Source organism: Gambusia affinis, linkage group LG17 (genome assembly GCF_019740435.1).
Source record: "Gambusia affinis linkage group LG17, SWU_Gaff_1.0, whole genome shotgun sequence".
Classification (NCBI taxonomy): Eukaryota; Metazoa; Chordata; class Actinopteri; order Cyprinodontiformes; family Poeciliidae; genus Gambusia; species Gambusia affinis.
The window spans coordinates 5,885,324-5,897,772 of NC_057884.1; the positions used below are offsets into that span (position 1 = coordinate 5,885,324).

The 12,449-nt window shown below is 39.0% G+C and overlaps 2 protein-coding genes across 3 annotated transcripts in view; one reads left to right on the forward strand and one right to left on the reverse strand.

Moving 5' to 3' along the window:
* LOC122819440 overlaps nt 1–2,444 on the reverse strand; it is a 128,610-nt gene extending 126,166 nt beyond the window's left edge. The window contains exons 1-2 of the mRNA XM_044096176.1: nt 2,286–2,444; nt 1,971–2,044 (exon numbers count right to left, since the gene is read on the reverse strand). Of these exons, the coding sequence (XP_043952111.1) occupies nt 1,971–2,017 (47 nt within the window). The 5' untranslated portion in view covers nt 2,018–2,044; nt 2,286–2,444. The remainder of the gene's footprint in view (nt 1–1,970; nt 2,045–2,285) is intronic.
* Nucleotides 2,445–7,864: 5,420 nt separating this feature from the next.
* On the forward strand, nt 7,865–12,298 carry arid6 (AT-rich interaction domain 6). 2 transcript variants are annotated; one of them, XM_044144749.1, is made up of 6 exons: nt 7,865–8,047; nt 8,603–8,760; nt 9,287–9,339; nt 9,705–9,802; nt 9,890–10,007; nt 10,176–12,298. In XM_044144749.1, the coding sequence occupies exons 2-6, from the start codon at nt 8,616–8,618 to the stop codon at nt 11,514–11,516; spliced, it is 1,755 nt and encodes a 584-aa protein (XP_044000684.1). In that variant the 5' UTR covers nt 7,865–8,047; nt 8,603–8,615; the 3' UTR covers nt 11,517–12,298. The 2 variants fall into 2 exon arrangements, with proteins under 2 accessions (XP_044000684.1, XP_044000686.1); XM_044144751.1 differs by lacking the exon at nt 7,865–8,047 and having other exon boundaries at nt 8,696–8,760; nt 9,667–9,802.
* The last annotated feature ends 151 nt before the right edge of the window (nt 12,299–12,449 follow it).

Here is a 12,449-nt window from a genome sequence, read left to right on the forward strand (position 1 = left end):
GTTAACTTTGGGCTGGCAAATGCGTGCACCGTGCAGAACTGTGGTTTCAAATGCAACCTTCTCTCAGGACAAGTAAAAAATTTGTCGATGTAATCAGGAACAATATTTTCTCTTGGGAAATCTATAGTTCTTTAACATTCTTTTCTGTGGGGAGCCAAGCTAAGCCTGGTTCAGGCTTATTTTGGTACCAGGATACAGTTACTGGATACACAAACAGCAGATTAATTCATTTTGGATCCAAGGCTTCTACAAACCCAACTGGTGTGCTAAACCAGCTGGTTTTCTGAAAACTTGCAGGTCAGAAATAATGAAGCTGTTATGTAAAGCAGTCTCCACTATGCACACAGGTGTAAATTAATTTTAATTTACCAGAGAGACTAGCATTGGTATGCGTTTGCTCCATGTAAATCATCTTACTCAATAACAGCAGACACGGGCTCTCTCTGTCTTTTGGTTTGGAAGAAATAATAAATTGATAAGGAAGTTTAATGAAGCACAGCAGTGTTTATGCCAGCTGATAGAGTGAAGCAGTTAGCAGGTTGGGAGGATTAAAGGGAGCCACACCTAAAAGGTACAAATAACAAGCAATACACTGACAGTGAATGCCAATAAATTGAGGAAGCAAAAAATGAGGAAACGGTGAAGGAACGGCGCATGATCGTAAATCTCCACCTACATATTTGTAATAATCTTGCATAACAATATTCGTACGCAAGCACAAACCTGTTCTACAATAACCTAATGCATAAAAAAAAAAAAAAACAAGATTATGCCCTATGATTAGGACACATCTCACTGGACACATCCTGGTAAAAACACCTCAAAGTGTTTCAGTCATTCGCTCACATGCCGATAGTGGCAAGATGAAAAAATAAAAAATAAATGAAACAGATAATCCACAATTTAGTCAAAAAATGATGCACAGGTCAGAAGTGAGAATATAAACGAGAAGGTTGGAATGCAGACAACCAGCTAAGACTGGCAAATTGATTATGCTCCTGCAACAATAACTCCGTGAAAATTCCCCAATTATTCTCACTTTAAGATCTTGACAGTCTCTGATCCAAACGTTGCACCGTCTGTCAGTTCATCTGTTTTATAAACAGAAGCATGACTTGGTCCCCAAATGGCTTCGTTCTTTCCATTGTAAACAAAGACGGGCAAGGTGGTGCATCAGGAGAAGACGATCAAAATGGAAGACATACCAAGAGAAGTTATTTCAGGAATGCAGAAATGCAATCTGTCAGAAACAAAAAGTAAAAAAAAAAAGAAAAAAAAAAGCATCCTTGTCATGTGTGCAAGCACTTACTTATTAGTCAACTAAGCAGAGTATAACGACGACACAAACAATATTATCTGTGAAACTATTTTTTAATGTAATTGTAAATTATTTTTTAAAAGTTCATGTAAAATGAACCCGACTAATTTTGAGTGGGGGCACAATGTGATCAGAGACCGTTGAACTCTGGAGTAGTTAAAGGGACACACCTTACTACTCACATGTTGAGGACCTCCTTCTGCTGCAGTTATTTCAGTACAAACTGCAAGACGGCAGAAATGAGAAGTTGAGTTGCACCTTTTCGGGACAATAATAATAATAATATGATCCCATGTGTGGCAGAAAATCCACAAGAACAACTGTAGGCTTTAGAGAAGAACAGATGGAGCAATGACGACGTGAACTGCAGATTGCACTTAGCAAAAAGTCTGTTTTGCTGACATCAGATGCTGTCGCTGCTGTAAAGCTTAATGTAATTGTAAATTATTTTTTAAAAGTTCCCGTAACATGAACCTGACTAATTTTGAGTGGGGGCACAATGGGATTTTAGGGACATAAAATCACAGTCTGTTCAACAGGACTCTCAAAACTTTGCCAGTTTGTGTTACTCACTAGGTTCATTTTCAAACCATGAATTTCAATAAAAAGTTTAAAACCAGGTTCATGACGAACTAATAAAACAACGACTTACCTCCAGAATGACATTTCCAAGTCTGAGGAGTTTTGCGAGGCTGACATCCTGGAAGAACACGAAACGTTTCTCCACTGTGAGAGAAAAGAGCACCAAGGAGGACAAAAGAGAGCAAAGGTCAATATTTTTTTTTTAAATGCAACATTATTTTCACTCATTCCAGAACGTAAAATGCGTATAGTATAAAGATTATTCACATTTTAATTTGACAATAGTGGCATAGAGCTCATCAAAAAAAAAAACAACATTCAAGTTCTCTGTAATAATTAAAAAATAGGGGGCAGAGAAATAGATATTTTAAAGTAAACAGATTACCTCATCAGGCCTTTTAAGACTGCTAATAACCTAACTTTTGTAATCAGGTGTGTTGACAGAAAGACAGACCTCTAAGTTGTAAGACAGCAGCCCTCTAGGACTAGAGTTTGACACCTGTGATTCAGAGACTCAGGAAACCCTTGCAGGTGTTTTGATTCATTTAGCTGATTAGGGCATGCCGCCACAAGTTTCTCTTTTTCACAATAATGTTCTAGTTTTCCAAGACATTGACTTTCTGTCCTAAAAGAGATGGAGACCAGTTCTGAAGCAATCAGATATTTGTATGATGGAAAGTTGTTTCTTTTAAGTAGTTTTTGATATAAACTGAATTTTTTATGACGACTTAAGTTAACATATTTGCTTGATTGCGGTATAAAATGGTGCCATGTGACTGGAAAATACATAATACCCCCCACCCCCATTTAAAATCCCTTTGCAAGCTTTATTCTAGACTTTTATGAAACAAAAAGAATAAAAATGAATCTTGGACGATGAATTCCAGATTTACACAACTGTTCAGTTATTTCTAACCTACACTTGAACAATTTAGGTCAAGTGAAAGGGGAAAACTCCTGTTGACAAATGTTTTAAAAAAGATTCTGTCTTCTTTTGAATTTCTAATGGGACCGTGTCAAAACGTCGGGTCGTAACCTACTTCGATGTGTTCTCCTGGGCGTGTGCATCTTTTTTTGTAGCTTAAGATAATTTTGTTACAATATAGTCAGCAAAGAATACGTTGCATTAATGTGTTCCAGTTTCATTGTGTCCTTCATTTGTCAGCCAGAGGCTTTGCTGTGACAAGACCACATTTTTTGTCACGGTTGACGTAGCCTGACCGACGTGTTGGCTGTGATTTATTGACATACAAACATCACATTTTCTAAGGTGGACTTACATTCACCCTGGCATGTGTAAACATCAACGCGTATTTTAACAGGGAGCCATTGTGACTCATTCTGCAGCACAAAGAAGATGCATATTTTAAAATGTTCTTGTCGATGTTGTGTTTGTTGTGTGATTGCAATAGGCTTACGCGATGGATACCTGCAAGCGGTCCCCTTACCAGTCTAACAGAGTGAGTTGTGGCAACAGCCCATATAAATGGGTACCATTGTATGGAACCGTCCTGTTGAAATGGTGCAAGGAACGTCCAACCTTTAACTCGGCATTAACTCCCGCAGTGCAAGAATTTTATAAACGTGGCTGCTGGAAAATTCCACTCAATTCCTTTCCAAATAGAGATGAAGACTTAAAAAAAAATAAAATAAAAAAAAAGAATGAGAAAATGAAGTATAAGATTTCATCTTCACATCTTTGTTTTCACATTTAGGACTTTCCTGTGCTATCGGTAGTGATTAGGCCCCTAGGCCAGCTGTTGGCATGTTTTATATTTAAAAAAAATTTAAAAAAAAAGGTTGAAAAAGTTGAGATTTCAAAACCACAATATTTCTTTTACATAATTTTTCCAATTTAAAGTCCTTTTAGCTTTACTGTGACAGGCTGTGCAGCCGTGACTGGGGTTCGTTTCCGCTTTACAAACTTTAGAGTAACAAACCGAGCCGGCGTTTGGGCCAGATTAAACACTAAGAACTGCCAATAAATCACAAACGGGAGTCGGGAATGTATTTTCAAAACTGTAGCTGCTTGAAAATATGGCCATGCTAAGAAAAAATAACATTAAAAAGCTAAAGTTATAAAACTTGAGTCTCACAATTACGAGAATAAAGCCACAGCATTTCAAGAATGAACTTGTACATGAATAAAGTAAAAAAAAAAAAATTATAATTATAATAATAATAATAATAATAATAATGCAAAAATAAAGTCATAACATTTTGACAAAGTCGAAATAATAAGAATAAAATAAGATTTTTTGAATAAAGTCAATATTACAAGAACAAAGTATTACCAGAATAAAGTTGTAACATTATAAAGTATGTTAATATTATAATTACTTGAAAATTGCTGCAAAATTCAGCACCAGTAATGCATGGAACATATGACTTTTTTTTTTTTTTTTTGTTGCTTAAATTATTTTGTAAATGCTGATGTAGTGACATTGTAGCATTTTCACTCAAAGTTACCATCAGCTGATACCGACTAGGGCGAAAACGTATTAATTTAATCAAATCTTTCTTCTGCACGCAGCAATCAACTGTTCTTTTTTTTTTCCCAGTAAATTTGTGTATTTTGACTCTGATCCATTAGTCCATCCACTTTTACTCTGTTTATTTCAATGTGGGGCACAGTTCGTGTTGGCGGCTGAATACTTATTCTGTTGCCGCCAGACAAATGAAGCAGTAACTTTACCGCAACAACGGCTGAAACCAGTCAGAAGATCTTTGATAGAGTTTAAGACTGAGCTACTTACTCCAGTTCTACAGAAATCTCATAAATAAAATCAGTGGTGAACATGTCGCCAGAATTTGGTGAGACATGAACTTCTTCTATTTGACATGGCCGACGAGCTCCAAACATAAAACCGATGAGAAACATCCTTCTCCCGCACATGTGTCTAGTTTATCCACAGATATCACCGAGGTTAGAGTGTACAAATTGCATAATGCAAAGTCAGAACAAGAAAATAAAAACACAACGCTAATTACCAAAGATTGCTTTCACAATGCTGATTTGACAGAGAAGCTTTAGAGGATTAAAGCAAACGGATTTCACCCGTTTGACTCATCCAGTTTTCTGGTTTCTATATTTGCGTCGTCACAGGTTCAGCTCGGTGTAGCAGAGGTGTTTTGACAGGGACGGTGCCCCACCCTTCGGATTCCTACACACACATACACACACACACACACACGCACACACACACACACACACACAGATGTCACGGTGCCGGATAAATACAAGAATTTATTCTAAGACTAAACAGAACGTCATTCAACACCAATTGTGCTTCCTGATAGAAGCCTTCGCTCTGGACGTCCGTGGAAATTTTTAACGCCAACCTTGACTTTATCGTTTTCGGTTTTCTGGTTCCCATTAAGCCGGGCTGCTGGTTGTTTTTAAAAGTGAAAAACTTTGTGACATTTGGAAAGTTTTCATAATCCTGTTAGCTTTCAGAAAAGTTTAATGGAAGCTTGACTGGCTTCACTCAAAATATTAAGAACGTTATAATTATAGGGGGTTAAATATGCAGTTATATTAAATAAATTGTGTCCATTTGTCAGTCAAAAGGTTCCTTTTGAAAACTATCTTTAAAAAGATAATAACCATGCTTTTCTGTATTAAATGGTTTTTTTTATTATTTTTAAATATCATGGCTTTGTTTTCTGTAAGTGAAAAATTAGCATAACAGTAAAAGGTTTTCAAACGTCCACCTGTGTAAAATTATTCTATATAACGTGTTGCAGTCTGTAATAAAATTTCTGAAATAAATCCCAAGTTATAGAATGGGCTGTAAATGCACGGTACACTTCAGATTTTGATATTCCATTATTTTCCATCCGCATCACATTTCTGGACTAATTAGTTTGTGTTGATTTGTGAAATAATCAAAATACAATATGAAAATTGTTTGGGGTTTTTTTTACAATCATTTATTGGGACAACATAGTTATTATTCTGAATACATATTGCATACATGGTAGACTCAATTATTTTCTAAATGACAACTATGTTCTCTTTTTCTGATACCCAAAACCGAAACTACGTGCTGTAAAAACACTATTTGATTGATCCAGTTACGACAAAGTAAACAGCACAAACTCCTGGCCGGGATATGAAAAAATAAAAACTCCAGAAATATTTTTGCCATCTTCATAATTCCTTCTTCCTTGTTGACAATAAACATTTTTCATCAGCTAGAAAGGTCAGTTATTTTGAGAGCTTATTTTAGTTTGAGTTATTTATTTTTTTCTACTTTGGTCATATGTCCAGGTCATATATGTTGTTCCCAATAGAGTGAAATCTTAATCCGAACTTCTTTGGCAGAAATTCTACATGCAGCTTCAGTGCATTCGCCACTTTTTCAGACACACAACAGCTACTGCTAGGTTGGTCCCTGTTTTTGCTCTTTAAAGAGCTTTAATTATTCAACCAGATGTCAGAAACATTCGGTGGTTTTGGTCCAAACAGTTCCTGCCTTTCCATTCCAAATGTGCTGCGAAACGTTCGACGGTATTCCGCTAGTGTTAAAAAAAAACACAATCTCGCAATTGCAACGTTTCCGCTAAATAAGAAACACAGATAAAATCACACGTGAATACGGCTGTTCACGCGATAAGTCCATCCATCCATCCATCCATCCATTTTCTTACATCCTTCTTCCCTAATGGGGTCAGGAGGGTTGCTGGGTGTCTCCAGCTGCTGAGGCGTAAAGGTGGTAAACCTCAGGTCGCCAGTCTGTCGCAGGGCAACACAAAGACATACAAGACACACAACCATTCACACACACACTCACACCTAGGAGAATTTAGAGACCAATTAACCTGACAGTCATGTTTTTGGACTGTGGAGGAAGCAGAGAACCGGAGAGGTCACAGGGAGAACATGCAAACTCCATGCAGAAAGACCCCGGGCCGGGAATCGAACCCAGGACCTTCTTGCTGCAAGGCAACAGCTCTACCAACTGCGCCACTGTGCAGCCCCATGCGATAAGTCGTTGAAGGAAACCATCCAGTGCCATCATCCTCCTGCCACTTCGTCTTTCCCGAAGAAGTCGTTTGTTGATCATCTGACTCATGACGTAAAAAGCGCTCTCATTGCAATTTTGGGAAATATGGTAATGTCAATTCCAATCTCTCATCTCACTACATCGTAAATGGTCTTGTTTGGGTTGAGGTCTGATGACTGGGGGTCATTGGGCAAAGTCATGCTTAAGAAACCAGTTTGAGATTATTTGAGCTTCTTGTGATTTGGTGTGCTATAAAACCTCCACAATTTCCGTTTAGGTTGACAGGATGACCATGACTGAGGAGGTTTTTTTCTGCTATCTCCCATCTGCTTGGAGTTTGACTTCTTGTATAAAATTTCCTGTTTCCAGGATGACACCCGGTGGGGTCTTCTGATCTGCTTCAAGCTTATAGTAGGTAGGTATTTGAGCAGGAAGAAACCCCACGGACCTATAAACAGGTTCTGATGCAGCAGATTGTGAATCAATTTTAGCAGCCCAATTCAACACGAGGAACCTGTTGTGGTGCAAGATTAACTCAAGCGACGGACATGTCAGTAGATTTGCACAATATGTTTCAGCTTCTTCGCACATTTAGAAAGTTGTGTTTCTGAGAAATGTAAAACATTGATTCGATGTCCTGATAAGACAATTTTTGATGCTATTCCCTTTGCTGGACTGCTTTCCTGTTAAATAGCAAACACACTGGAATGTGTGTGAAAGGTAATGCAATACCTCCTATGTGTTTAAATAAAAAATAATAGTAATAATTACAAATATAGATATGTCAGAATAGACAATATGAGGGGAGCAATTTTTCACAGTTCCCGAGTCATGATTAATTGCATGATGTTTTCTTTTCTTTTCTGGTCGCATAACTCAGGAACGAGTCGAACTGGTCGGACAATACGAATCTCAGCAGGAAGTTGTTAAAGTAAACACCTCCTTTCTGCTACTTTATCACTTTGTCACCAAGACTCAAGGGACAAATGCCGAACTGACAGGACGGGGCCTCAATAAGCTGCTGCCCTGATCGAAAGTTGTCTTTTAAACGTCGTGCGGTGGATCGTTAACCCACACAGTCTTCTCCGCGTGTTTTCTGACCGCCTTTCCAAATTTATCGTCTTCTGGAGAACAAAAGGTAAGAGATACTTTGGCTAAAATCCAGACGTAATTGTCTCACGATATTTAATCTTGATGGGGTTTTTTGGGTGGGGGTTTTTATCACGTTGGTTGATTTTTCTGGTCACCGTTCATCTTTGTCATTGAGTGATTTCATTTGGATGGTATAAAAAACTCTTTGAAATTTTTTTGCATTATGGATGAAAATGGGATAGAATAATCTCTAGCTGAAATAATGTCCAATGTCTAATATTTTAATATCTACTCTAACTAATGTTATGGTGCTATAATTGACATGTAAGGAAACAGACTTTACTAAGTGTATAAAAGATGCATTGAAAGCACGCTGTTTTTACACCTCATGCCTGTGCTGTGAGTCGCTAACGCTGTTGACATTAGTCAAAGTTTCAGTATTAGTCGACAGTGTTGCATTGATTCATCGAGGTGTTGCAGTAAAGCTCCCGATACATTTGAGAACAGCGGGAGAAAGTTCATTGGGATAACATCTTCAAATAAAACTGAAAAAAATCTTAATTTTGCTCTTCTAAAAATTCTTGTTTGTTATTGTTTTCAGGTTGCAAGTGAAAATGGCGCAGGTGGAAGTCCAAGACGAGAGCGCCAAAAAGCCGATGGAGGAGATCACGGAGGAGCAGTTCCTGAAAAATCTTTACCTTTTCATGAAGAAGCGAGACACCCCGATAGAGAGGATCCCCAATCTGGGCTTCAAGCAAAGTAATTATCAATATGCCCTCACTTTGTGTTTTTTTTTTTTATATTTACATACCGTGGTCCGTTGTAACATCATTACATAATTCATGGCATTCCAGTTTGTTGAAATGATGTCAAACAAACATATCAAATCTCGGATTGAGTAAAAATGTTAAAAAAAAATCTTAGGAAACATTCTACACGTCAAGATGTGATTTGGTGTTGAAATAGTTATTAGAGGAATATATATATATATATACACATATATATACATATATATTTAGTTTAGCTAAAGAAATTGCATACCTCTATGAATTAAGAAATATTTTCAAAAATAATCCTACTGAGTGTTTTATGTGGCGTATTTTTTTCTCCCTGTGAATACTTTGCATGACCTCAAAATTAAGAAAGAGGGGAAAGATTGTCTAAGGCAATCAAATATGAAAAAAGAACTGAGTTGCAGTAAATGACAAATACATTTATTTTACTTTTGAGTAATAATTATATTGACATATATTCATAATTTTGTTTGTTTGTTTTTGCTTTCCAGTTGATTTATTTTTGATGTTCAAGACTGTCAATGACTTGGGTGGCTACCATCAGGTAATTCTTTTTTTCTACATCATACATGGTATAATCATTATTTTTGTAGCAGTAGATTAAATGATCTATGAGGTTAAGCTATGTTTACTGATGGGTATTGCTTAATTATATAACCAAAAACTATCTTTTTTTTTTTTTTAGTTTTGCCTTACAGCATCTTTTAATGTCAAATTTATGAAGACACATTTATTATTGATGTCTGAATGGAAAGCGACTGAATTTTCTTAGTTATTTGTAGTGGCTGATATTGATTGGGCACGAAACACTTACTTTTTTTTTTTTAGTAAAACTGTCACGGTGTATCTCTGTTTTTAATGCCGTTTCCAGACAAACAAACATGAACGAATCTCTCCTCTACACTCCAGGTGACGTCTCATCAGCTGTGGAAACGGGTTTACAACACGCTGGGAGGAAACCCCCGGAGCACAAGTGCAGCCACCTGCACACGCAGACACTACGAAAAGTGAGTGCAGTTATCTGCAAGAGCAGTACGAACGGGAGGTTTTATTGGGCTGGAAGCTTTTGTCTGACTCGGTCCCCATTTGTTTAGGTTGCTTCTGCCTTACGAGTGTCAGCTGAAAGGCATATTGATGAGCTCCATGCCGCAGCATCAGTCGAGGCCCTACCGCGACCCCAAAGACAGCCTGAGGCCGTCCAAACGTGGGCTGGTTGGTTTCACTTCAAACTCATTTTGAACTGTATTTTATAAGCCATTGATGTGAATAAAGTTGTTCTAACGCAAGGAATAATTCACTGAACTATGTAAGAAGGCTTACTTTTTAATTAACAGACAAGAGAAATGAGTCCCACTGAGATAATCTCTGATTTCCCCTCAGGTAAACCACTGCTTCCAATCGGACCCAGATGGGAATATCTACTCTCCACCTTTCCATTACTACCCAACTGGGTGGTCAGCTCACACACTTCTGCCACATTTTGTGTCTATTCTGCCTGCCGTAATACCACCACATATCCCCCCTCCTCCCAAGGTCCCATGTCTCCCCTCCCACCTGACTCATCAGGACACAGTGAACGTGGTTAAAGAGCCTCTGGGTCACCTGCGTAGGCTGGCGAAGGAGTACAAGCACTCCTCAGGATTGTCAGCCTCTGAACCCCTGAACCTGAGCACGAAAGCTCCAGCTCGGGAGCCCGACACCGACACTGACCCTCCCTCATCGTTCGGACCACCCTCGTCCAGCAAGACCCCAAAGTTTCTGAACAGGCCCTCCACACTCTACGCCCCCCATAGCGCAGGCGCAGTCAGAAGCGACGGAAGCGAGACGCAGGAGTCCGACAAAGGTGTCCCCACCCTCTCCGAGTCCGAGAAGAAAGAGAGCAGCGATGCCGACGTCCAAGCCCCGACGCCCTCAGACAGCCCCATATTCATTTCTGCTGTGATGCCGGAGCCAAACAAAGGCGTCCTCGAGATGACACCGAAACCCGGCTCTCTGAAAGCAGACTTTCCAGTCCGGCCGCCAGAGGACAGAGAAGTTAGGACGGAAGTGGAGGGTTTCAATCTCAGTCACGTTCTACATAGTATACCCAAAGACGAGGAAGGCAAGATGGAAATCGAAGTACCGCTGTCCGTGGTTCGTAACTGGCTCAGGCTTTACGGCTCTTCAGCGAAGCCGCCCGAAGCAGAAGAGCTTCCCATCCCAGATTACGACGTCTCCATGGGGAAGAAACGCGTGTTGGATGTGGACGTTCTCCCGACAGTCTATGAAACACCTCGTAGTCCTCCATGCCAGAGCTCAGCTGAGGACCTGAGACTAAGGAACAAACCAGGACTCATGCCAAACGCTCAGGCAGATCACCACCAGGAGAGCCACCTCACCGGCTGCAAGACTTCTGGTGGTCTTCTGAGAAATGTCGGAGGTGGCCGGAACGTCTGGCCACTCGACCACCAGGACATCAATAAGCCATACATGCTCAACTCAACCGATTTCTGGGATGCCTGTCCCAAAGAGACGACGGCTCCCCGCAGTCCGGTGAAACCCGAATGCAGTCCCCCGAGGAAGTCTTCCAAGTTCTACATGGAAGACCTGCTGCAGAGAGGGATGCAGAGGTTGGAAGTGGAGCCCTCAGCCGTGCTGATGCTGAAGTCCAGCCCCGCGTCCAGGTTTCCTCTGACCGCCGACGAGATGATAAAGCTGCAGAACATCTCAAGTTCATTGTGACGATCAGAGAAAGACCCCCAACACCACATTTAAGCTGCCACCCGTTATTAACTCAAATGAAAGCGTCTTATTAGCGTCGTTGCGCATTCGGATGACGTCTATGCGCCGTTAACGAAGAACAGCAGGACGGCAAAGTCAGCATTTTGAATGGATACATTGTAATCAAAGTAATTTACATGATTTCCAGTATTAATGGCGCAAACATGAGGGAAAACGTATATGCATAAACATTCTCTTATTCTTTTTTCCCCATTTATGATCTGAAGAGTGATTAGTTTCATTTGTCAAGATATTTGAATAAAATAAACTGCAGGGGAAATCATTAATCAGGCATCATAACAAATATCAGAAGATGGAGATTAAAGTCATGCACATTCAAAGTAAAAGATTTTGACTGTCTTCTATTTTGCTTAAAATTAAGAGATTATTCTCTTTTTTCACATTTGGAATTCACTGTAAGGATGTAAATTAATTTTGTCTATTTTTTTAAACTAAGTTTTTTATTTCTCCCTAATACTATTTTTTTTATTATTATTAAACCTTCTATGTCTTTCTGTTGAAATGTCTGAAATAAAAAAAAATGAATGTAATTCAACAGTGAGGAAATTAAAGGCACAACGTAGCAGAATGTGATTTGAAGAAAATGTCTTCATTGACATTAAATTATCCTGTAAATACATAACCTGTACAGAAATTTGATTGTGAAAATCAAATAAATTCCATTAAAAATCTGATTGGCTTGCTCTTCGAAAGAAGAACTTGTCACTAATGTTTTTATTTTCCATTTGTCTCTTTTGATTTTCTTTGCATGTTTGTTTGATGGCTGTGTGAAAGAAAGCAATAAGAAAAACAAACGTAGCTGCATATTTGTCTGCCTGTGGTTCCCACAATTGCTCCAGGCTACTTTTTTCCTCTTTTTTTTTTGGAGGGTTT

Excerpts from the sequence above, each read along its gene's own strand:
- arid6 (XM_044144749.1), top strand. The coding sequence starts at position 8,616 with ATGGCGCAGGTGGAAGTCCAAGACGAGAGCGCCAAAAAGCCGATGGAG. Across the intron at positions 9,340-9,704 it reads ACTTGGGTGGCTACCATCAG|GTGACGTCTCATCAGCTGTG; the intron begins GTAATTCTTTTT and ends TCTACACTCCAG. Across the intron at positions 9,803-9,889 it reads ACACGCAGACACTACGAAAA|GTTGCTTCTGCCTTACGAGT; the intron begins GTGAGTGCAGTT and ends CCATTTGTTTAG.